We start from the raw sequence: 27,212 nt of genomic DNA on the forward strand, positions 1-27,212 counted from the left end.
TCATTTCCTTATTTTAAGTAAGCCCTGGCTGTGGGAAGGAATTACCGTGTCCCATTCAAAGTCATGGGAATATCAGAGAACTTCCACTCAAACTCTTTGGCAGTTTTCGTGGGCGAGTCTGTGTGTTTGACCTTGAGTGCAGAAGCTCTTATGAGCATTCTACGGCCGGAAGCTAGACAGCTGGCTTCACTCTCACATCCTTCCCTTCAATCTTTGATATTTACATTTCAGCAATGACTCTGTTCATAGTCTCTCAGAGCCAAGTTCTCCTCCTTCCTTCTTATACATACATAGTCTCAGGTCCTAGGTGCACCAAGGGGCAAGCAAAGGGTATGTGAGTCAATGACTGTGGGGAGACACAGTGCTAGAGTGACACAGGTCCCCCCAAGTCCCCCTCACTATCGGAGCAGCAATAGGTTCACCTATTATGATAAACACTGCAGAAAAGACAAAGACGAATTAAAGGTGACCTCCCCCTACCCCACACAGTCTTCAAGGGGTTCCTATCAGTAGAGGACTGTGTCAAGGATGCCAGTGACTTTATAATACCAGTTGTGGTGAGAATCAATTCTACGAGAGATGTGGAAATGAAAACCTTGCATGTTCAGAAAAGGTTACAGCTAGTTGGTTAAGCTCCAGGAAAGCATTTTAAGGCTGGTTGATAACGATTGTTAGAGGATGGAGATGGGAAAAGGCAGAAGGCAGGCAACCAATGGCATAGACAGAGAAACCTCAGATACCAATGTCCAGGAGAAGAGTCCTCACTTTGGGTAAGCATTGTAAATAGAATGTGTAGGAGAGCTGATGGGAGATAAGAATGGAAACATATTTTGGGGCCAATTTTTGCATGAGCTTGACTGGAAGTACAGACCAGTGGATTTCAAACTTGACTGTGCATAAGAATTTACCCCCCAACTCCCTGCTGTCCCAGGAGCCTTGCAAAAGAGGCAAAGTTCCTGTCTCCCTGTGCAGAAATTCTGGGGAGGAGTCCAGAACTTTACTTTTTAATGAGGAGTTCACAGTGATTCCAAAGCAGGTGACCTCTGACACATTTTGAGAAAACTAAGCTTCTAGAGTCTCATGACTTGCCATGTCTTAGACTCCATAAGTTCTCAAACCAAGTGGTGTGCAGGTGATATTCCGAGCCTGAAATGCTGACTTACAGTTGTCCTTTGGTGATTCAAGTTAGGCAAAATTCTCCCTTGCAGATTTTTATGTGTCTAACTGGGCCTAAGCCCTGGTACAGTTATTTACTACTCAAAGCCCCCACACTGATTTTTGTTCAGCCCTGTCCCCTCCGTTTCACCCTATAACCAACCATGTGAGGTAAGAAACAGTGCTTTCATTCAAGTGCCTCTTTCTTTCTTTCTCTTTCTTTTCTTTCCCTTCTTTCTTTCCCTTCCTCTTCTTCCTTTCTTTCTCTCTTTCTTCCTTTGTGTTTTTTTTTTTTTTTTTAGATGGTGTTTCACTCTCTCGCCCAGGCTGGAGTGCAGTGGTGTAATCCCAGCTCACTGCAACCTCTGCCTCCCGGGTTCAAGTGATTCTCCTGCCTCAGTCTCCTGAGTAGCTGGGATTACAGGCATGTGCCACCACACTCAGCTAATTTTTGTATTTTTAGTAGAGATGGGGTTTCACTATGTTAGCCAGGCTGGTCTCGAACTCCTGACCTCAAGTGATCTGCCCTCCTCGGCCTCCCAACGTGCTGGGATCACAGGCATGAGCTACTGTGCCCGGCCTCTTTTTATTTTATTTTATTTTAGTTTTTTTGATAAGATGACAAATGAATTTATTCCTTTTATGAATTATTAGTGATGTCTACAATATTATTAGTGAATTCCATAATGTTATAATACATAATGTGAATTCTATAATATACTAGAATCAGTGAATTCTACAATATTATGATAGATGGTATAAATGAATGCAGATCCATCTGGGCAAAAATAAACTACAAAGAAGGGAAAGATGTAACACTCAATGCCTGCATGGGATGATCCTGGAGCTGACCACGCTAACGTTTTCAAACTGTTTTACAAAGTCAGATGTAAGAACATACAACAAACTGGTTTCCTCTTATTGTTTGTTTTCATTCTAAGTGTGAGGAAACTGAAGCTAAAAGAAAAGGGAAGAATGCAGAATTAGCAGCTGACTGAATGTGAACCAGGTCTGACTTTAAATTCTATATTCTTTCTTTAAAATCATTTACTGCCTCATACCAGCCCCCATGAAAGGCTCTCATACCTAGAATATTTGAACTTATTTTCAGGTTTATTTTTAAGATTAACTTTATGGCCTGATCACACAGACACACCCTCTCTTCTCTGCCACTGTCCATCTTCTTCTAATAGAGAATATAAGGTTACAAACATTTCTTTCTCCTGAGAATGCAGAGTAGTTTAGGAGGCCGTACTAACGCGGAGTCCATGCTACAGCTGGGTAATTATCATTCCTTTATCCATTAAGAACTATGGCCGGGCACGGTGGCTCACCCATGTAATCCCAGCACTTTGGGAGGCTGAGGCGGGCGGATCACGAGGTCAGGAGATCGAGACCATCTTGGCTAACACAGTGAAACCCTGTCTCTACTAAAAATACAAAAATTAGCTGGGCGTGGTGGCAGGGGCCTGTAGTCCCAGCTACTCGGGAGACTAGTAGCTCCCGAGGCAGGAGAATGGTGTGAACCCGGGAGGCGGAGCTTGCAGTGAGCCGAGATCGCGCCACTGCACTCCAGCCTGGGCCACACAGCAAGACCTCGTCTCAAAAAAAAAAAAAAAAAAAAAAAAAAAAGGAATTATAAGATAACTATGAAAGACAATGAGGAATAGGTTCCTATTTTCTTTCCATCCTTTTATCTCTAAAGGAGGAAGTTTACTGAACCACTGCCAACAATTCACTCAGCCTAATGAAGTGTATAAGTAATGGGATTAAATAATCTTAAACCATTATTACAGTAGCCTGATGCTGACATTCATCCAAACTCTGGCAAACATTGAGTGGTGAGCTCATGCTTGACTTAAACAAACTAGGGCAGTGGGAAGGTTCTAGAATAAAGTTTCAGAGGCATTTAACCTGGAAATCTGAGACTCTTCATTCTGGTTAGGGTGAAAGCAAACGCTGTCCTATTTCTACACTCGCCAACCAAAACCTTACTAATCCCAACATTTTCTAGGGATGTCTCTCTGGACCTGTAGCCACAAATGTTTAAATCCTTCACGTCAGTCCCAGAGCAAGTAGTTCTTTGAAGGCTTCATGAAGACTCACGGTTTCTAGTCCCACCTCTGTCGTTAATAAATCGTATATGCTCAGGCAAAACACTCAGCTTTCTTGGGATTTAGCTTTCTCAGCTATAAAATGGCATTACTGAATTTCTAAGGTTCCTGCTGGCCTTTAAAAAGCATTCTAATTCTATGACAACAGCAGTTAATATGGTTTGGAACAGGAACTGGGAAGAAAGGGTTACGTTCAACTAGGCCTCTCTGTTGTTCTGGGCAATCCACTTACAGGTCTGTGCCTCTCTTTCCTTTCCAAGTAAGGGCTGCCTTGGAACCTGCAAGGATGTGGTGAGCAGTAACTAAGATGAGCAGCGGGCTGGGGGATATTTGGTTGAAAGGGCTAAATAAATACCGTTAGCAAAGGAGAGTGTAGTAACTATTCATTGCCCCACTGAAAACATTGTTGTATAATAAAGGGTGATAATATGAATGTCTGTTGAAATGAGAGAGGCTTTCCAAAGCATACTCAATCCCCAAAATACACATTTTGCTCATGAGTTAATTATCCATGGAAAACTTTTTTAGCATTCCTCACTTAGATCATTTATACTTTTTAAAGTTTTACCTAGATATTTTATATTTTTTATTGCTTCTCTATGAGGACACATTTCTGTTATATTTTATAAACCTAAAATTGTCATTTTTATTTTGTCAGCTTACTAAACTTTCATTATTCCAATATTAAAAATTTTTCAGATTCCCTGGAAGCATAATCACATCATTCGTAAATGACTGTATATACATACAGTCTTAAGATGTTGAGTGGAAAAATCTCCCACTAATACAAATAATATAATGCCATGTATTTAAAATTAAGAAATACTATGTGCTCACAACACTACATATGGTTTAAAGAAATACATGAACATGATAAAAAACAAATTTAGAATAGTGGCTTTCTCTGGGGGAACATGATCATGGAATAGAACCCAAGGGATTTCTACTGAAGTTTTAATGTTTTATTTCTTAAATTGGATAACAGGTACATGGACCTTTATCATTCATTATGCTTCATATGTTTATATATATTAGGAATGATGCATAATAAATCAAAATATGTAAATACTACTTAGAGTTTATTTTGCATTATTGCCATTGTTTTTGTTTTTAAATAAGAACGTATGAAAAATTTTATTAAACGCCCTTTTAATGAAAAGCATCTATGGAGATTACTAGTTTTTTTAAATTTTGATATATCAATATAGCAAATTATGGTTAAAGATTCCTAATTATTCTAGCACTGGCACTGAATATGGCATAACTGGAATGTTTTGTTATGTGGTATTCAATTTGCTAATATTTCACTTAGGATTTCTGCATTTATGAAAGTTAGATTATCACAGAATTGTCTTCTGGGGGTAACCTAAGTTAGGTATTACTATTGGGAGCATGCTAGCTTTATAAAATGATTTGGTAAGCTTCTTGTTTTTTGCTAGGCTCTTAAAATTGAAATAGCACAGAAATCATTTGTTCTTTGGAGATCTGAAAACTTTTATTAGTGAAATTTTTCTGGCTCTTTTGCAAGTAATAGTTTCACATTCTATCTGTATTTATGAGTTTATTCAAGCTTCTTTCACCTGTATTTTAGATTTGCATAGAACATAGTCTCTCATATAAAATTTTAAGTGCAATAATTTTAAAATGTCATCTGTATCTATGCTGAGTGTCTTTTTCATTCCTAATTTTTTTGCAGTTTTTGTTTCTTTCTTGATTATCTTAACCCAATGTTTATTTCACTGCTCTTTTCAAAATATCATCCCCAGATCTAAATGTTCCAGTATTTTTCAACTTATCAACAATGTTTTATTTTAATGGATTTCTTTAAGATTGATTTTCTTGTCCCGTTCTAGTTTTTTGAGTCAATACATATGCTCTGTTTCCTGTTGCAATTAATAAGACTAGTATTACTTGGCATTCTATGCTGGCTGCATCCCATTCTCATTGCTATGCAGTGTTAGCATCATCACTACTTTCTAAGATTCTTTAACCCAAGAGTGTGCTTACGTATTTATTCATTTCTTGTTTTACTATATGGCTACATGTAACTCTGCCTGCCACAGTAGGAACTGTCTACAATTTCCTATTAGACTTTGATATAATAAATGTTTTTCTAAATCTTCCATGCAGTTTTAGACAGAAGATAGAAACTCTTTGTTTGCATAGATCAATGTACATCGATTAAATCAATGTTATCAATCATATTATTTAACTCCATTTTATGATTTGTCAAAGACTAAAAGGAATGTGTTAAGGTTTTATAAAGAATATGTTTTCACCGTTCTTATCTCTTACTTCATCAGTATTTTTAAATTATACATTTCAATATAATGATACTTAATGAAGGAAAGCTCAGGGCTATTCTTCACTGGAAACTGTGACATTTATCAAAAAGTAATGTTCTTCAGACTGCTTGATAGTTTTGTACTGAATTGTATTTTGTCTTCTGTGAATACTGTAGTTAGTAGGTAATTAACATTATCTTATTTTGGTCTGAATTTACTACTACATCTTTGCCCCTTTATTTTTCAACCAGGAGTTTTTTTTACTTCATTGCTTTTCACTGTTTTATTCACTATGCATCTCCTGTGCACATTATTTTGATTAGGTTATTTGTCTGTTGGAAAATTTCCTGGAATCAACCTTCAGAAAGGATATGTAGGTGACATATATTCTTTTTCAATGGTTCAAGAATATTTAAAAGAGACTGTAAAGAAGGCAAAGTTTGATATACTGTTATGTAACAAAAGCAAGGTACTAACCGATAGTTAAGGTATGATCTCATTGTGTGTGTGTGTATGTGTGTGCGTGCGTATGTGTGTCTGTAACCACATGTATACAGATGTGTGATTGCATTTATATACACACTTCCATACCCACAGGTAAACATAATAGAAAAGAAGTGCATGATACAATGTGAACTATTATATTGAGAGAAGAGAATTACATACCTGTCTTCTATTTGCTAATTTTTCTCTAATGGGCATACACTAATGAAAAACTTAGGATTTTAAAAAAGAATTACCACCATAGGAAAGTGGTAACCTAGCAACAGCAAATGGGATTTCCAGTGTTTTCTGTTAGATGTAGAGATAGCCGGACTTGGGAATCAGAGGGCTAGGGTCAAGTATTAGCTCTGACACTCGTATTCCATGGAACTGAGCAAGCTGACACTTTCTAAGATTCAGTTTCTTGCTACTGGAAATGAAGGCAAAAATAACTGTAACTATTTCCTAGGATCATTAGAGGGTAATACGATAAAATAAAAGTGCTTCGTAAAAGTTAAAGCACTGAGCAAATGTTAATGTCAATGTCAGTTGTTATAAATATTTTTAACCTTTTTTTTTTTTTTTTCCTCTTAAGGTCTCAAATGCTCAAGAAAATACAAGGGCTTATGGTTTTTCATCAGTAGAAGTTTAGCATTTCAGGTTCTGTAATACTGGAAAGCATGAGTCAGGTGGTTATCAATTAAAATTTTTGGGGAAAAGGCTATAATGATACCTGATTTTAAATCTGAGTAGTTGGAGGCTGTCAGTATCTTCACGTGGAAAGTTGAACATGGGCCAGGCGCGGTGGCTCACGCCTGTAGTCCCAGTGCTTTGGGAGGCCGAGGCCATGGATCACTTGAGGTCAGGAGTTTGAGACCAGCCTGGCCAACATGGTTAAACCCCATCTCTAAGAAAAAATACAAAAATCAGCCGGGCGTGGTGGTGGGCGCCTGTAATCCCAGCTACTCAGGAGGCTAAGGCAGAAGAATTGCTTGAATCCAGGAGGTAGAGGTTGCAGTGAGTCAAGAACGTGCCAGCACACTACAGCCCGGGCGACAGAGAGAGACCTTGTCTCAAAAAAAAAAAAAAAAAAGAAAAGACAGTTGAACATTAAGTTGCATGTTGCGCGTGGTGGTGCAAGCCTGTAGTCCTAGCTACTTGGGGACTGAGGCAGGAAGATCATTTTAGCCCAGGAGTTCGAGTTCAGCCTGGGCAACAACAGCAAGACCACATCTCAAAAAATACAAAAAATAAAATAAAATAAATACATAAAAACTTAGTTGCTGAATGTTAGCACAGGTGTTAGCAAGGGCCAAGGAATAAAGTGCAAATTATAGAAGCTGTTCATAGTCTTTGTTTTGTCATTTACTTTGAAAACATCAGAGCCACATTTGTAAAATGAGACTAATAGTCTCCCTATTATCTATTTCACAAGGCTCTGCTAGGCCTGACAGCATGCAGTCACAGATGCTCGGTAGCATTAGAAAATGGAAGGGGCTGTATGAATGGAAGAGATAACTATTCCCAGTGGGTAACATGCTTAACCTCTCAAGAGAGTGCTTGACACATTTTTCCCTTTCTTGAACCATTTTTCTTCTTCCTGGGAGAGTTCTGGTGAAATGATGATGTAACATCAAGAAGAAAGTGTGTGTGTGTGTGTGTGCGCGCGCGTGTATGTGTGTGTGTTGTGTGAGAGAGAAAGAGAGACAAGAGGCACAGACAAACACTCCTCGGAGGTGACAGAGCAGAGGTAGGCAATTAGAAAAAAAGGAAGAAAGTTCATGTGGATTTTTCAGGTTTAGTCCAAACTCTTGCTTCCTTTCCCAACATCCACATAAAGCACTGGCCATAAGTGCTTTTAAAACATTTTATTAAGAGGAATGGAGTATATAAAAGAACAGCTTTCCTGCAGAGGTACAAAAACTACCTCTTAATGCAAGCTGAAAAGTTAGAATGTTTTAACTGTAGCCATTTGGTGACATAAGGGAGCAAAAGGCTGCTAGTGTGTTGGTCACTAATGCGCCAAGTTTCAGGTACCTTGAAGTGTTTAGTCTCCTGTGGAGTTGGCCTCCTATTTCCAGAGGCCCTTTAATCATTTGGATTTCAACTCTAGTGAAAATGCCTGTACCACCTTCTGCAGTCAGAGAGTTAGGACCTGGATTCCATCCACTGTGAGGGAAAACACTGGTTTAGGGGAGGAGCCTTGGCTGCCACTTCGTAAACAGACTTTTGCTCAGAATTTCGGATGCACTTTGTCCCTAGGCCCAGACTCCTTGGTAATGCTAGAAATAAAACAGCAATTCTTTTTCTAAAACTATACTTATGTGTAAGGCTGTCTCTTTATGTGCAGAAGGGTACATAAGCAGGAGGCATTGTTGCTGCCCTTCATATTCACACCAACATAAAAAATCTTCTTAAGCAAAGCATGAACCTCTTCTTCTAATATGTGTCCTTATATTCCTTCCATGACATTTATTTATTTCAGTAGTTCCATAGCAACTACAACCAGGAAATTGCCCCAGATTTACAGGGTTTCTATATTGTATCACATTATACTAAATGGAAAAAAAAGCAATGATAAAAATTCTATTAATCAGATTAAGCACTTATATTAATATATGTAAATAATTTCATGTATACAAAATATTGCAACTGCTTATTCCTTATCTTTGAAGACCTAGAAGAAATTAATATCTCCCTTTCATAAATGAGGACACCGATACTCAGGAGCTAAATGATTTACCCAAGGTCACACCAGGAGAGCTAGAATTAGGATAAATACATTCTATTTATATCACTTCCCAACAAAGTTTTAGTGATCTTTATTTTAATCTGTTTACATATTCAAATATATAAGAATAACTAAAACTAGGCTTTCAAGAGACATATCACCAAAGAAGAGAAGCATCTCATTGATTTTGCTAATAATTACAGAAACCTAAAATAACTATGACATAATGTGCTTATTACATTCGTTCAAAAAATATAAATAAACTTCTCCCATAGGGGATAGATTGCATTTTAACATATAGTTTCATTATTGTTGATGGTTCTCTAAGTTAGAAAAATATTTCTAAAGAAATCTAGCAAGGTAACACAAAAGTCTTCCAGATTAAATTTGATTTGGTAATACAAATCAAAGAATTTATGCTAAGGATGTAATTCAAAATAAAGAATAAAGTTTTTATTAACTATAGGCATGTTATTTACAATTCTAAAAGATTGCAAAACACACAATATCTTTTGACTGGCAAATGGTTTTAAAATGAAGTGTGTAATCTAAATGTAAAACTAAACAGATAAAAAGTTAAAAATGAATACTAACAATGCAAAACTATATGAACATTTGTATTAGGTTAATAAATAAAAAATAGAAAACAAAATATGTAAAATGATTAAAGAGAATTACAATGCTATACTGAATCAGACTGTTTAATCATACCTACTTAAGCATGAGGATTAAGAACAAACTCAATAAACCACGGGAAAATATTAAAAATCATTGAACCAAAGCTGAAGACATTGCTGGTGCATTTTCCCTCAAAATCATGTAAATATTTCATTTTAATAGGATCTTAAGTTGATCAACAACCAATTTACGCAGAAGTAAATTTAATTTATACTAGACTGGTCTCATTCCTGAACTCAGAGTATCAAACATGGTGGTCCTTATACAAAAATAATTAAGCCACCATCTTGAATATTCTCATTCCATCAATTAAAAAAAAAAAAAAAGACACTGACTGATGGCCAAGGATTAGGTTTGCTCTGGTTTGTATGGAATACCTTTTAGACATCAGTTTTCAACAGTGTAACCAAAGGCAATTTTGCTGGATCACATAGAAAATGCCTCCAGTTCTAAGGCCTTTGGTTCCAAGAGAGATGCACAGTTCTAGGATCCTCCTTAATGCAAACTATCTTCAAAGCAAACTTGTTTTATTTCATTTGCCCAGTTTCCTCAACCTCCATACACTTCTAGTATGCAGCCTATTGGACTTATAAAAGTTCAGAAGAAATTAAAGTTCTGATACATCCATCTGAGGGCTTGAGGGCTGTGCTAAACGCGAATCAATATTGAACAAGGGTCTTTGAGTAAAGCTTAACTGAATTCTGATAAGAATTAAATTACATTTTAGAGTCACCACAAATAGATCTCATTAAAGAAAAACCTTGATTAAATGTTCTTATGAGGAAAATAAGTAAAAAAAAAAGGTTAGAATTTCCATTATTTGAATTCATCCAGCTCTTCCAAGTATGTAATTAAACCTCTCCCAGATAGTTTTCCTTGTCATAAGCATAGTATAGTAACAACAAACCAAAGAAGAAGGGGCTGGCGTCCTACAGAATCACAGAGACCCATCCTATGCCTGGAATGGAGATAGAAACTTGAACCCACACACTACAGAAACCTATTATTTAGTCAGATTAGACCTTCTCCAGTTTTGTTACACACTCAGAAAAGCAAGCAAACATGTAAAAATGGGAAGAGTATGTCTGAGAGGTTATAATAATTTCCTAAAGCCCAGTGAATTTCACCGCACATGTAAGGTTCCCACATTCAGAAATATTAAACAGGTCCAGAAACTTCATTAAAGTTAATCCCAGAATAACATTTATTCTACTACTTTCCCTGAAGAGGCCCAGTGTGCTTTACAAGGATTGTCTCATTTCTTCTTCATGAGCCTTTGGGGAAAATAACTGCCATCGTCCCCATTATATAGATGAGGCAACTAATACTTAGAAAGAATAAATAACTTTCCCAAGGAGAAGAAGCATTAAGTGATGGAACCAAATTCAAACTCATGTTCTTCCCACCCTGTTACATTGTTTCCCAATACTGTCTATATGATTTCTAGCTAACAAGGGTTGAAACAAAACAACTGAAGAAGGCTGCCACAGTAGCATCATTAAAGTAGCAAAAATCAACCATGGAGTCAAAAAGGGATAAAAAATAGACACAAGAGCTATAAAATAACACAGCAGTATGTATTTACTTGGTGTAAGGACAATCCTAGGTGCCTCTACACACTCTGCCAACATCACTACCTTAGGGGTCATGGCAATAAATAACTTCATAGACGTGGTCCCAAGCCATTGCGAATGACACCCGGTTTAGTCTGTTTCAAGAGGCAAGGAAGTATGTAATGCCTTTCTTTTTTCAATACAGATTTCAAAGGGTGATATTTGAAATATTCTGATATTCTAAAGAGGTAAGCTTTTGTTTACTAGACTTCCCCTTGTGCATAATTGCTCCTTCTAGATCAACAGTACATTACTGTACTGTTGTGTACTGTTATGAACCTGCTCTGTCCTCCACTGAATGTGTAGAATCTCCTAGAAGAAAGGTTCTTCTGTACTGTTTTATAGATTGTGCCTTCCACTCCAAACGTCCTGAGTCATGTTCCTTTTATACTTGCATGTGAGATGAGAGTCAGAGCACTGACCTCAAAGCCAGCGACTGGGTTCTACTGTTCCTTTCTGCAAGAACTTAGACTATGAGACTCAACCTCCTTAGTTGATTAATGGAAAATCCCCACCATGTCAATCTTGCAGAGGATAGGGGTGGCTGTATGTAGGAAAACGAAAACCACGTAGCATCTGCAAAGAATCTAAGACTGTGGAGTGTGAATAACGGAATGCAGCCTTGGTTCTGACACTAATGATAGGTCATACGAAGTTGCTTTCCTCCTCTCCATGTCTTGGCATTCTCATTGCTAAAGAGGGTAATTACGCAAACGATTTTAAGATTTTTTTTTCCAACTCTACCACTGTATGGCTCTACATGTGTTTAAGTTACCTTTGGAAAGAAATGATGTTACGTGTGTTTAAGTTACCTTTGGAAAGAAAATGAAATAAAATTGAACCTAAGACAGATGCAAAGCCACATTTAATCCTACAAAGTCTTAATCTTGACGAACTTCCAGATCTGTGCTACAGACCCCAAGGTTACAATGAGTTAGAGCTGCCAAGTTATAGGAAAATACCAACCAGGCCCAAAAAGTCTTCAATAAATGTGAACCTTGTAAAGCCAAGTATGACTCCCAATACCTTGGTGAAGAAACCAAGGTTTCTTTTATGTTGAAATCCCTGGGCACTGACGGACAAACCATGACTGTTTTGTGGGTTTACATAACAAACAAATAAAAACACTACTTTTCCCATCAACATGTGTTAAACAAAGATTAAAATCATGCTGAAGGATAGCAAAGAAACTTACACTAGATGAAAAAAGCCTGTGTTCATTCATCAAATTATTCTAACAGAGAATAGTTTAATAGGTAGATTAAGTAAGGAGCATTGCAAAAACTCTAAGGTAACATGACTGAGAATTTTTTAGTTACCCAGGGATATTATTAAAATATAGTTTTGTGTTCTGTAATAAAAGAAAACAATGATTAGCTCAGTCAGCATTATTGTTCATTTCTCTCTAAGGTGCTTTATAAAAAACAGTTCCCCTGTTTACATCATTGCACCTGTTGGATAAGAGGGGGAAGAAACATTTTGGTAGATAAAAAGTGACTCAAAGGGCCCAGTATTCCGGAAGAGAACTGACAAGTCCAGAGATTCTGTAAAGTTTCCCTGAAAATACTGGGCACTTCAAATGTAGGGTGAGATCTTATAAGAGGTGTGAGTCAGCTACTTGGAAAGCTTTCTGATGCTTCAAGAAAGAAAATTTTAGCTTGTACATACATGCTTAAAAGCCACAGACTAATGATCTTCCCAGCAGACCAGTAACTGAAGGGCAGTCCCACGCTAATACACCTTTCTGATCGCATATGAATGGGGGATGTGTAGAAAAAAATTACAATATGCTAATTTACGCACGCACGCACACATACAACACACACATTTTGAAGTCTAGGAAGAAGTAAAGATCTGATGGCTATATTCCATGTGGAGTGACTGCCATTCAGCCACAGAAGACATCTTTGCAAAGCGTTTGAGGAACAAATCTGGAACTTACAATGTAGCAGGGCTCGCAGTATGCTTTCTTTTCCACAGCATAGAACGGCTGCCCTCGGAGCTTGTTGTTGCAGATGATGCAGGTAAAACAATCCACGTGGAAGACCTGATCCATGGCAGTGCATCCTGTACCTTCCCCAACTACGTTTTCTCCACACCGAGCACAGCGGCCTGGAAAAAAAAAAAAAAAAAGGGTTTGATAAGAACACACCAGGGAGCACTTCAGTCCTGCTAAAGCCAAAGTGGAGGAGAGAGCAGGTTCACAACACCAGTGGCAACAGAACCACCACACCTGCCGTCATTACCCCAGTACTATTACCCCATTACCCCAGCAAGATGACCAGTACAGCCACCCCTATCCTCTGCAAGATTGGCATGGTGGGGATTTTCCATTAAGCAGCTGAGGAGGTTGAGTCTCACAGTCTAAGTTCTTGCAGAAAGGAACAGTAGAACCCGGTCGCTGGCTTTGAGGTCAGTGCTCTGACTCTCATCTCACATGCAAGTATAAAAGGAACATGACTCAGGACGTTTGGAGTGGAAGGCACAATCTATAAAACAGTACAGAAGAGCCTTTCTTCTTGGAGATTCTACACATTCAGTTAGAATATAGGATAACTGGGTCCAAACTCAAATTTTAGTTCCTTTTACAAAAGCCCTGATTGTAAAACCTCTGCAGGCAGCCCTCTGTGACAGGCAGATCACGAGGCAGTCCTTTAATTTCTAGATCGCTTTGAAGGCTAAAAGTTTCCTTCTCCTATCGAGCCATAATGCTTCCTTATTCTAACTGCTTACCCCATGGTTCTAGTTCTGTCTTCTGAGACCTTATCTCTCTCTTGGACTTGACACCCTTTAACACATCAAAATTCAGTGAACATTGCTTCCAAGTCTGTTATTCCTTTGAACATCCACACATCCTGCAATAGTTTCATATACTGTAGGGTTTTGAGTCTCTCAGGGCCACGGTTCTCGTTGTTCATGTAATGAGTATTCTGCAAAGCTCCAGCATTCTTAAATTGATTAATGTGGCATCTGGCCTACATATGGACATCAGGTCTCAGTTTTTAAAATCTGTCGTAAGCTTTAAATAATAACAATAAAATATAAATTCAGACAAATATTTATATCAGTGAGAGGCATTATGCTGGTTGGCATCCATATCTCTATCTGCCTCCATCATGGGAATCTTGACCCAGACGTCAGGTCCACATCTAGTTTCCTTTCCTAGTCTTTGTTTCTACTAAGTTAAAAAAAGTTCTATCTAATAGTTATAGAACACTGGGAATGTCAGTCAGAAGCTGTAGGCTTTGATAGATAAGGTATAGCAAATGCAGTGCTTCACATACGTCAGACGTTTTTCTAGGGGCTTTAGATATAATAATTCATTCCATATTCACAACGATGTATAGGCAGGTACTGTTATTATGCCTATTTTACAGATGAGGAAACTGAGTCACACAAATGGTTAACTAACTTCCAGCCTAAGCAGTCTAACTTCAGCATCTATGCTCTTAACCACTATGCTATAGTGCCTATTCCCAGTTGTGTGCATCAGGATTAACACAGATCTGACGTGAGGGAGCATTACGGAGAGACTTGTCACCGAAGACTGATTTCAGCAGTCCATCACATTGGATTGACAGCCATTTCACACTCAAACATGGGAGGGCTAGATGTTTCAACCTGAGAGAAAACAAGGTAAATTTATTTCTAATTCTCTCCAGTTGTATTTGGCTCTGAAAAGTATTTCTTTATATCCTGTTGCGAGATTTGAATGCGACTTTAAATATAACCCAAAGTATACACTTTTTTTTTTTTTTTTTCCCTAAGGAATAAGAAATATGAAGGCTGGGTGTGGTGGCTCATGCCTGCAATCCCAACACTTTGGGAGGCTGAGGTGGGCGGATCACCTGAGGTGAGGAGTTCAAGACCAGCCTGGTCAACATGGTGAAATCCCGTCTCTATGAAAAATACAAAAACTAGCTGGCCATGGTGGTGCGTGCCTGTAACCACAGCTACTCAGGAGGCTGAGGCAGGAGAATCGCTTGAACCTGGGAGGCAGTGCAGTGAGCCGAGATGGCACCACTGCACTTCAGCCTGGGGGACAGAGTGAGACTCTGTCTCAAAAAAAAAAAAAAAAAAAAAAAAGAAATATGAAGTGCTGGAAAAAGAGTTAAAGTATTGGAAACTAAGCTGTCACCACTACAGTTGATATCATTATAAAGTCTTGATACCACAGTCTTGACATTTGATGAAAAAATTTTGTACAGTATTTGTTTGTGGCAGACTTTAAAAGTTTTTATCCAAGACTGAACTTGTACCTGTTTTTATTATGAGATAACATTTTGGACTTTCCTGCCAACAGTAACATAACTATTTCATATGGCACTATTTTTGTAATTATTCTGAAAAGGAAAAAAACCAAAACCACACACACACAAAACTGTGCTATGTTTGAAAATTGTGCTTAAATTCTAACAGCTTCATGCCACCTTTTGACAACATTTCATTGCAGAAAACGAATTAGGGATTAGGAGTAAATGGATTACCAATCCATATGATTATTAAAAGCATATTAGATTCCTGTGAAAGCTATAATTTTACATTTCACATTTGTTAAATGCAGGCAGGTCAACAAAATCCTTTTTCTACATTACTCTTTCCTTTTCTAGGTGTCAAGCAGATTCACTACATAGTACATGAGGGGCTATCAGGGATCTGTGGACCACATTTCCCCCCCTCCCCAAAAGTAGTTCTCATTAAATATTAAACTATTGGTAATGGCAGTCTACTAAGCAGCTGAAGTAGCAATTTTGATTCAGACTATGATGCCCAAAGTGTAATACCTGGAATCCAAGAACCTGCGCCTACATGGTTTATGGAGAGTTTGATAGCTACCCATGAGGATGTGGGAGCAAACTTCAATCACTGATTTAGAGGGAATGGCCAGAGCAAAGCCTTAAAGGTCAGGCTGAAAAGATAAGCTTTGAAATGGTCCACTATTCAACCTCAAGTATCTACTCTTGCCCACAACTATGTTCTGCTTCTGTGTGATATACAAAAATGAATTCAGTGATGTCAGTGCCTCTCCCAGTCAAGACAACCTACATGCAATAGTCACATGACAAAGCATGTCACACGTCTTAGAAGCAAGTGCTACGGAATGTGGAAGGAAAACCGCATTCACCAGGGATCAGGAAAGGTTTTGTGGAGAAAGAAGCATTTGAACCCAACCTTCAAGGTTGGAATTTTGACAGGTAGGGGTGGAAGAGGGAAACACATTCTAGTTTTCCCTCACAGAGAGAATGGGTGACTATGGCTTGGATACCAAAACAATGCAGTGGCTCTGTGATGGCATGACATGGTTTTGCCTTCTCAGCTATGAAAACAGATGGACTGTCTTCCTAAGGAATGATCTATTTTATGCTTTGGAGAATATTCCTCCAGAGTGGGTCAGCCTAATATGCTGGACCCAGACATAGTTAGTTCTGCTGCCTCTCATTATTTTTTCTATTCTTGGTATACACTGGGGACACCAGCCTTGAGGGCGACCAGTCTGGCACCTTTAAATCACAAGTACAGAAAAAGAGCAAAGAACAAAAAATAAAAATAGCCCCACACATCAGCAGGCCAGAAAAGGTACCCAAATCTTTCCTTTTCACATGAACAAACATTTACAAACTATGTCCTTTAGGGAGAGATTCAGAATGGAGAGAAAGTTACTCAAGCATAGTGTATGCTTGCCTCTAGAAGGACTTACATCACACATTATTAAAAGCACACCACAATCTTAACGCCCATCTTTTAGACAAGTATTTCGGCACTTTTAAACATGAGAAACCAGGAGAATAGTACCGAACTTCAAGGCATTGGAGCACGAAGGAAACACAGTCGATTAGCTCAGACAAGGGCTGGTGTGAAGAGCTGGTCGGCAATGCTGAGCACAGTCAATCAAAAGATCCTATGACAGAGGGTCGGCAGCCTATGGGGAACTTTGTCAGTGAATTAAGATTTCCAAACAAAACAAAAAAGGGTGTTTATATACTATTACTTATTTTATATATTGCTTTGTACTGACTCTAGATTCAGCCATCAATTCTTACCCTTCACCTCCGCTCTCCCATCTACAGCAACCTCAGCAATGTCTTGGAAATGCCTGCTTTCCACCACACGCCTACTACCTAATCACGCTTCCTTTCAAGGGCTATTGCAATGGCTTCCTGATTGTTCTGATATCTCTGATTTACTTCCTCTTACCAACAGAAAGGCTTTACAGAAGTCTTAGTAATGGAGCTAATCTGAAGAGTTAGAATGTTAACAAGTCATTTTTATGAACGGCATGGGTGAAGAGTGGCATTCCAGGCAAATCTACAGGTTGAACAAGGGAAGTAGAATAGTGTGATATGGGTTTTCAAGTTTTTTTTTTTTTTAACAGGATCTCATTCTGTTGCCCAGGCTGGAAAGCAATAGTGCAATCATGGCTCACTACACCCTTGAACTCCTGGGCTCAAGTGATCCTCCTCCCTCAGCCCTTGCCACCAGTAGCTGGGACTACAGGCACATGCCACCAAGCCCAGCTAATTTTTAATTTTTTCCTATAGAGATAGGGTCTTGTCGTGCTTCCCAGGCTGGTCTCGAGCTCCTGGGCTCATGCAGTCCTTCAACCTTGGCCTCCCAAGGTGCCGGGATTACAGGCATGAACCACTGCACCAGGCTGGCTTGTCATATTTATTTTCTCTTTTGGTAATATGAATTTGTTTCTTTCATGATGGCAAAATAAACTTTTTATTTAAAATGTTTTTCCTGTGATCACTACACAACTGATAAAAATAAGCCACAGACCCTCTTTTGCAAGCAGTGCTTGTTTTGAGGCAGGACCAAAGCTGTCCATAGCCATTTTGGGAGTTGATGCCATGGTGACTGGGGATGACATACTCCCAAACTTTCCCATTATTCACCATCAAATGTAAAGTATTAAATATGGGCAGACATCAAGCCAGGTCACATTTGTCTTCATGTCTTCCTTGCTACTTGAATTATAATAGACATTTTAAGCACAAGCAAAATTAATATTGTACCTTTAAATATGATAATGAATGGAAGCTCTATATGCCAATTGTATGATATATCAGCATTCCCATTAAGCACATTCTTCAATATATTCTGAAAAAAGTCTTGGTTCTAAAAGTTGAATCAATAAGATTATATAAGGGTAGTGAAATGATGGCAACGTATTCCTAGAAACAAAACCTGCTCCAATTTATCCTACATATGGCTACTGAAGTTATTTTCCTGAAGCACAGTTTCCATTAAGCTGATTTAGAAATGATCTTCCACTGAAGGCACAAAAAGATAACAGAATGAGTTTGCATTCTTTATATGACAGGCCCATATGACGTTAACTGAAGGCTCTAGGATGGTGGCATTTTCTTATGACCAAAGCTTTTATTTCATGGACTCTGTAGTATTGAGGCATGTAATAATAGACAACTTGTTTCTTAAGCTGCTTATATTCTAGGACAGTGACTCAATCTTGCCTGTAGCTTGCAATCATCTAGGAAACTTAAAAGAAAATCTTGATCCCTGGTTCCCAACTCCAAAGATTCTGATTTCATTGGTCTGGGGGTGGGATATTACAGGAGAGAAACTTTTAAAACTTTCCAGGTGATTCTATGTTGAGTCAAGTCAAACTCAGTGTTCCAGGGGGTGCCTATTTCTGTCCTGCTTGTCAGAATAAAAGCTGACAAGTATCGCCTAAACAGGTTTCATCTGCATGCAAAACAGTTTGGGGACAGACTGCTCAACCACGAGTTGGCTGAAAAAAAGAAATTCCTAAGGCATCATAATACATGTTGTTTTTTACCACAGAGAGGATTCTCCCTAATGCTGTCTTTATATTTTAGTTTGAAAAGTTTGCAATGGCTTTCCATCCATTGGAAATATACATGAGCAGAATCAGCTAAATTTTCTCATAAAATATTTTGGTAGCATTGAGCCAGAGAAAGCGGTTTACTTATATTAATTGGAAGCACTCCGATAGAACAGGCTTCTTTTGGGTTGCCGATGAATTTATCATATGGTACTGCTGTAGCCTTAGACAATACAGAATCCACAAAGAATGTCAATGGATAGCCATGCAAAGTAAGAAATCACATATCACATGATGCATCAAACTGAGTTCTCACTATTTTCTTGGGACTCTGCCTTTACATAATGTAGCAATATCCAGTCTCCTGTGGTTACTGCCACGTAGCTCTGTGAATACAAGAGTTTTTATCAAATCTTAAAAGCTGGACTGTAGGACACATGTAGTTCTGTCGCTGTACTTGTATAGATCTGATTCTGTAGAGAGGCTTGCAGGTTCAACAGGTCCGTGGACAGTGGGGGAAAGGTGGCTCCAATGTCTGTTTCCCTCTCTCTTGTTTTTCCCTCTACACATACATATACACACTCACACACACCCACGCTCAGACACTCGCAACAAGAAAAGGATCAATGACTGCCACTAGGATGAGTGGTAGACACAAAACACCTTCGGAGACAGTCAAATTAAGAAACATTTTAACATCTTAGTCCAAAAAGAGAAATTAAGCTAAAGTTAAAAAAGAAAAACACAACACACACGACAAGCCAAAACCCCAAGGTCGTCAGGGACAGGAGTTCAGGAATGAGTGGACAAAGGCCCGGGCAGCAAACCAGATGAGATGAAGTGAAGGCTGAGTGATCTCCTGGTAAGGGGAAGTTGTTATAAAGTCTAACCACGATGTGATTCATTTATAGATAGAGATTTGCTTAGCTTAGACCTTCAGGTGAGGTGGTAAATTAGGAGGGGGAGTCCCACAGAAGGTTGCAAAAGCAAGCATGTTTCGCTGATGTAAATATATGTATTGTGAAGGAACCTAACAAAAAACAGAAAATTATTGTGCATTTTTATCTGTGCTCAGCACTGTCCTAAGCACTTCACATACATTCTTTCATTTAGTCTTACCAACCAATTATTCTCCTTTTTAGATAAGAAACCCGAGGTTCCATCACCTGGCCAAAGTCTCAAAGGTAGAATGCAGTGGGGCTGAGACTGGAACCAGGTCTGACCATTTTCTCAATCAGCACATGTTTCTATGTATATAATTCAATCATAATTCTGACCTATATCAGTATTGTTTGGGAGCAGAACCCATGAACACCTGCAGGGAAAGAGGAAGGGCCAGCATCACTTCTCCACCCCCACAAGTCTCAGGGGATCTTAGTGAAAGTGATGGTCCTCCACTGCAGCTCTTGGGTGTTGACCCTTCGACTCTAGCTTCCCATCAGGAATGTGAGTTTGAGAACCATTGCTGTAACAAGGACTGGGTGCTTCTGGGTTCCACAAAGAGTAGTTTGTTCCGGGGTATTAGAACGCAGTGATGGCTAGTGCCAAATCTCCCAGGGGCTACATTCTAGGAAACTGGAACTTTAACATTAGGCCAAGAGGGGCAGCAAGTTGGGCAACACAAGCCCTGTTCCCAACCGTGGCGAAACTAATAACATCTACACACAGTAGTCATGACAGTAACTTTTTGATAACAACTTCCACTCTCAGGAAAAGCAGCAAAAACAAGACAAAAATACTACTACCACCACCACCACCACCACAAACAAAAATACCACCACCACCACCACCACCACAAACAAAAATACTACCAGCACCACCACCACCACCACAAACAACAAAAATACTACCAGCACCACCACCACCACTACAAACAAAAATACTACCACCACCACCACCACCACCACCACCACAAACAAAACAAAAATACTACCAGCACCACCACCACCACCACCACCACCACCACCACCACCACCACCACAAACAAAACAAAAATACTACCCGCACCACCACCACCACCACCACCACCACCACCACAAACAAAAATACTACCACCACCACCACCACCACCACCACCACAAACAAAAATACTACCACCACCACCACCACCACAAACAACAAAAATACTACCACCACCACCACCACCACCACAAACAAAAATACTACCACCACCACCACCACCACCACAAACAAAAATACTACCACCACCACCACCACCACCACAAACAAAAATACTACCACCACCACCACCACCACAAACAAAAATACTACCACCACCACCACCACCACCACCACAAACAAAAATACTACCACCACCACTACCAACACCACCACAAACAAAAATACTACCACCACCACCACCACCACAAACAAAACAAAAATACTACCAGCACCACCACCACCACCACAAACAAAACAAAAATACTACCAGCACCACCACCACCACCACAAACAAAACAAAAATACTAACAGCACCACCACCACCACCACAAACAAAACAAAAATACTACCACCACCACCACCACCACCACAAACAAAACAAAAATACTACCACCACCACCACCACAAACAAAACAAAAATACTACCAGCACCACCACCACCACCACAAACAAAACAAAAATACTACCAGCACCACCACCACCACCACAAACAAAACAAAAATACTACCACCACCACCACCACCACAAACAAAACAAAAATACTACCACCACCACCACCACCACCACAAACAAAACAAAAATACTACCACCACCACCACCACCACCACCACCACAAACAAAACAAAACAACCCCGCTTTGCATTTTCGAGTATAATACATGGTATCTTTTGAACAGTTACATATAACACGGTGTAAAGAAAATCAGCTGTGCAATTCTTGCCTTTGTTACTAGCTATTGGCAGCCTAGACAAGTTTTCTAAATTTTCTGAGCCTGAATTTCCTTGTTTTCAAAACAAGCAGCTAAGGAGATGCACTCACTAGATAAGTGGTCTTAGTTGAGTCACTTATCCAGCCATTCTGTCAATCCCTCAACAAATGCACTTGCTGAGCTTCTGTTCTGTGCCAAGTACTGCAGCAACCTTTCCTAGGCTTCTCTAAGAGGGAGATGATCATAATTGCCTTAAATACTTAGCTATGACATTCGGAGAAGGTAACATCTAGAAGGTGTCCAGCATGAGACCTACTTCTTTCTCCTTCAAACTACAGGAGGTATATAGCTCAACTTCAAAATAAAGAGCTCATAACAACTAGAACAGAAAGGTGCATGCTTTGGACTGTTCTCTACAGATGACAGTCAATGAGTGGAAAATAGAGGTCGCTATGTCTCTGAGGCAGTCAGTTAAGATTTATATTTATCAATATTTTACTGATGGAATTTTTGGTAGACAATTGAATCTTAATCCTACAAAAATTTTCAAACCCTGGGTGACGATAATAGTCAGTATTTATTCAGCACTTTTTATGTGCCAGGTGTTAAGTATTTAATTGTATTATCTCACGTGATCACCCCAACAACTCTGTGATGTAGGTTCTATCATTACCTCCATAATAGTGGATGAAAAGGCAGCCTAAAGAGATTACGTGCTTTGCCCACAACCACAGAGTTAAATATTGAAGCTGGAATTGGCGCTTAGGCAGTCTGACTTTAAATCTATCCACCTAACCAGTTTTCTAAACTGACTTATTACTTTAAAAGTCCAAAATTCCTAAAATTATCTGGCCAGGCAGGAAACTTGGTTACATCACAGAACATTCCTGACAGAAACAGCCATATTTCTTTTGGCCAAAGCAAGATTTCTCTTTAATTTTTACACATGGACATTTTCACATTCTCAGTCTTAATTTTTAATCCAGTCTTCTATATTTAGAATTTATTTCATGATTGATCTGCTAACAGAAAAATCAATATTTACAAGTACAGTTAGAACCACTATTGCAACAATTATTTTTGACTTATGGGTTGAATCTGCTCCATGATCTCTCTCATGGGAATCTATATTTCCCTTAGGTCCACTCAAAGGGTAAATTTGCCCAGGTACTTTGAGCTTTTGTGGTAGGAAATCTCCAAATTTATTCTGGTTATTTGAGACCAAACCTGATAATAAGGCAACCCAAGGGGGTGTTTCTAAAGCTACTGTATCTCAGCAGCCAGCAACAGAATAATCTTCCCCCTGTGAAGTCAACAAGCATCCCTTCTATTTGTCTAGTGCTTTATCTTATTTATCAACACATTTGATCCCTCAGTAATATTCGGATGCAGCAAAGCAAGGGTTATAATCACTCTCATTTTAACAATTAAAATACTCAAACTTAAAAAGGCTTAGTGGCCTACAGAACTTAAGAGTTCAATGTGTGACTTAAGACCATGTAAAGTTAAATCAGATCCAAAGGACAGAGCTCAGGCAGAAGAACATGTTGCAAATGAGGTGGAATCCATGTAGATAACATGTAATGGTCATACTGACACCAAGACATAAATGGGAGCCACAGTTTGCAGATGGAGAACTATGACTCATTTTGTAAAGAACAGTAGGTTTTCTCCAGTGTCCCTCTTACCTTCCTGTTTCACAAAAGAAGAAAGCAGACAAAAAAGAGTGTTAACATGGAACAGATTCTCTGGATATTAAACTTTTTTTTTTTTTTTTTGAGACAGAGTCTCACTCTGTCGCCCAGGCTGGAGTGCAGTGGTACGATCTCGGCTCGCTGCAACCTCCACCTCCCAGGTTCAAGCAATTCTCTGGCCTCAGCCTCCTGAGTAGCTGGGATTACAGGTGTGTGCCACCATGCCTGGCTAATTTTTTGGTATTTGTAGTGGAGATGGAGTTGCACCATGTTGGCCAGGCTGGTCTCAAACTCTTGACCTCAGGTGAGCCACCCATCTTGGCCTCCCAAAGTGCTGGAATTACAAGCGTGAACCACCACACCTGGCTTGGATAGTAAACCAATATACAAAGGAATGAGTATTTCTCCAATGACCATATTACCCTTTCCATCTTAGAAAAGATGTGTGCTATGATTTGAATCGGTTCCCTCCAAAATTCAGCAGTAGATATTGTGATGTTATTAAAAAGTACTGATTAGGCCATACTGGCTTCTCCCTCATGAATGGGATAAAGCCCTTTGTGAAATCGGTTTCATGCGGCCTTCTGCTGGCTTGCTCTTCCACTGTCTGCCATGTGAGGATGTAGCACAAAGCACCATACTGGAAACACAGAGTAGCCCTCACCAGAAAACGAACCCTGCTGGTGCCTTGATCTTGGACTTACCAGCCTCTAGAACCATGATAACAAAAATTTTTGTTCTTTATAAATTACCCAGTCTCAGTTATTCTGCTATAGCAGCACAAAATGGACGAAAACAATATGTGACTACTAAAAGACTTTGTCCATACGGTACCTGCCTCCATGGGAGATACGAATTTAGAATATAGAACAAAAAGGGGAAAATAAAAATTATAATTAACCTAAATTAAAATTGTGATATATAAAGACTGAGAATAAATTTGCAGTTTCACATAAAACTTCAAAATTTCTAGATTCTCTTATGAATCTTATAACAACTAAAAGCTAAATGAGACAATTATCCTCTTCTCAACACATTAGTTAACACAGGAATAACCTTGTACATGACTTGAGAAGTAGGTAGCAGAGATGCAAGTCAGCCCGGTCTAGTGATCTTTGAGCTGGACCATACTATATTACCTGCATAAATGGAGCTGGCCCCAAAGATGGTGCTATTCTCACCTCACATTACTTCCTTAGGAAGCCAATTCGTCTTACTCGGGATTCTGTTTCACTGTTTAGTAGCAAAATACCCATAATACACTGTTAAGAGGATTTAAAGGGTCATAGGATGTGTAGAAAATTTAGAAAGTAGCCATTCCAACCTCTTCATTTACAGACTCAGAACAAAGGGAAAAAGAGAGGCAATTCCTTGATTAAGATGTCATAGCAAGCTGTCAGAAGAGATGAGGCCTGAGAGCCTTTGGGCTCTCAGTACAGCACTCTTTCAAGATGCACAAAGCTATCTCCCAGGTGTCCTACCTCAAATATTAGTTTCTTCCCACTAGTAGGCGCTGTTGCCTGATCGTGACGAATTTCTCCTTCTACATAACAGCAGATTTTGTATTGCACGGGAGACACTAAGTCTACAACATGGCTTCTGTATGACTACAGAACCAAGTGAACTCCATTACAATTGGAACCAGTAGAGTCATGCCATTTCTCTCTGAAACACTGTGGTGTTTTGGATTTGTACATCTGCATGTTCTGGAAACCAAAGGAATAGCAGCAGGATATGGTGTAGTGAGTGAGTTCTGCAGAGCTGTGTTGAGGCAAAAGAAGTCAAGGCTCTGGTCCCTGTTTGAACACAGCCAGTAATAAAATGATTGCTTTATACGTTGGTATTATGTATAACATTCACTTAACAGAATCTTTCCAGCTTAGCTTTGTTACTTATTATTATTTTGAGACAGAGTTTTGCTCTTGTTGCCCAAGCTGGAGTGCAATGGCACAATCTTGGCTCACAGAAACCTCTGCCTTCTAGGTTCAAGTGATTCTCCTGCCTCAGCCTCCCGAGTAGCTGGGATTACAGGCGCACGCCATCATGCCTGGCTAATTTTTTGTATTTTTAGTAGAAATAGGGTTTCACCATGTTAGTCAGGCTGGTCTCGAACTCCTGACCTGGTGATCCACCTGCCCCAGCCTCCCAAAGTGCTGGGATTACAGGTGTGAGCCACTGCGCCCGGCTTGTTATTTATTATTTTTTAAACACCACAAACTACTCAAGTAGTGGTAAATCTGTAGATAGAATAATTGAGTTTTGATTCCAGCTGCACCATATATATGATCTGTGACTTTGAGTAAGCTATTTTACCCATTTGAGCAATAGGTGGAAGATAAATAGTAATCTCAGCCCTAGGTACCTCAAAGTATTACTGGCAGGATACAAATATATATATATATATATATATATATATATATATGTATGCATATGTGTGTGCGTATATATGTGTATGTGTGTGTGTGTATCCTGCCAATAATATAAGTATACACACATACAAATAAAATGCAAAGAATTCCTCTAAAATATACTGCTGTAAAATAAATTTTCTTATGAATATTAATAAAAGTCACCTGTACAATGGAACAGATGTACTTATATATCTGGGGCTTCCACCCAGCAATGGCATTCCGAAAAATTTCCATGTAAAATCCACAAGGTAGAATGCAAGACTGATTTGAGTAGATTGATTTTTAAGATATGAGCATCTCACAAATACTGGCAATGCCAATTAGATTCTCAGTGGAGTGAGCAGATAGGGTCACAAATATTTGACACCTGATGTTACACTGGAGCTCAGGGGGAGACCCATGAGGCAGGACCTAAGGCCGTTTCCATTCTTGTATCTCTGAAGAATTCTCATTGCAAAACCGTAGTCTGCATCCGATTCCATCTCCAGCACTTGCATAGCAACACTGAGCTCTCTGAGCGCTGAAGTGACGTCTAGGGAACAGTTATTAATACACATATGTGTGCACACAGTATGTGGAATATGCAAGATTGAAAGTGATTAGTGTATTACTTTTAGGTAATACTTCCCATTGGGACTATGCTCCTGGAAAAATTCTCTCTCTCTCCATAGAAGCTTGCACAGTCAGCTGCTATCACTTACCAGAATGTTTGGGATAAAAATGGTGTCAATTTTAAGGAAACACGCTTCTCAATTTTCTTTGTTAACATTTGAATAAAACATTAGAAGGTTCTTACTTTTCTCCTCTCCTGTTTCATTCAGAGAATAAGCTGCTTCACAATCTTACTTTGTGTGAGAGAGAAAATAATCACCCTTCTTTGCTACCTCCAGATTAGCAGAATCACTGGGTTTTAAAGTAGAAAAGTTTAAATTCCATTCTAATAAAATCCACTAGCTCTCATAACTTCTCAGTTGCATGGCAATGCTTTATAATAAGAACACAGCAAGAAATCACATTTCTACTTGTAAGAGCTTATAGACCTGTGAGATCATCAGAGAGAGCAGCAGAAGAAAGGCATGGAAAGCATTATAAGGAAGGATTTGGTTGGGAATGAAGGGACACTTTCTGGACCAATGAAAATTCTGGGAAATGGAACATTGTCTAGGAAGCCATGTACCTGGGCTGGCCACATTTTCTCTCTGTGACTCCCTTTTATAACATAAATACACCGAATCAAGTGTTTTTCTAAGGACCGTCCTAGTCTTCAGTTTTTATTATGAGATAAACTTTATAGGATAAACACACAAGCTAAATTTTGATTAAGGCTGATTGAGGGTAAGGAGAATCCACTCTGTGGTGATTTCTGGGCAGT

General features: G+C 39.0%; 1 protein-coding gene and 2 long non-coding RNA genes across 29 annotated transcripts in view; 1 reads left to right on the forward strand and 2 right to left on the reverse strand.

Annotated features, from left to right (window-relative positions):
- Positions 1–27,212, reverse strand: part of LPP (LIM domain containing preferred translocation partner in lipoma) — a 723,625-nt gene that overhangs the window by 106,625 nt on the left and 589,788 nt on the right. For all 27 annotated transcript variants that reach the window (XM_015132425.3, XM_077991214.1, XM_077991207.1 and 24 more), the window contains one exon: positions 13,002–13,171. In XM_015132425.3, the coding sequence (XP_014987911.2) occupies positions 13,002–13,171 (170 nt within the window). The remainder of the gene's footprint in view (positions 1–13,001; positions 13,172–27,212) is intronic.
- LOC114676211 (uncharacterized) overlaps positions 1–27,212 on the forward strand; it is a 163,210-nt gene that overhangs the window by 86,289 nt on the left and 49,709 nt on the right. The window lies entirely within an intron of this gene.
- LOC144338998 (uncharacterized) lies at positions 1,740–2,788 on the reverse strand. Its single transcript, XR_013413519.1, has 2 exons — positions 2,507–2,788; positions 1,740–2,465 (listed from the first exon to the last, which is right to left on the reverse strand). It is a non-coding gene; the product is annotated as an uncharacterized LOC144338998 (long non-coding RNA).

The sequence above is a fragment of the Macaca mulatta genome, chromosome 2, assembly GCF_049350105.2.
Source record: "Macaca mulatta isolate MMU2019108-1 chromosome 2, T2T-MMU8v2.0, whole genome shotgun sequence".
Lineage (NCBI taxonomy): Eukaryota > Metazoa > Chordata > Mammalia > Primates > Cercopithecidae > Macaca > Macaca mulatta.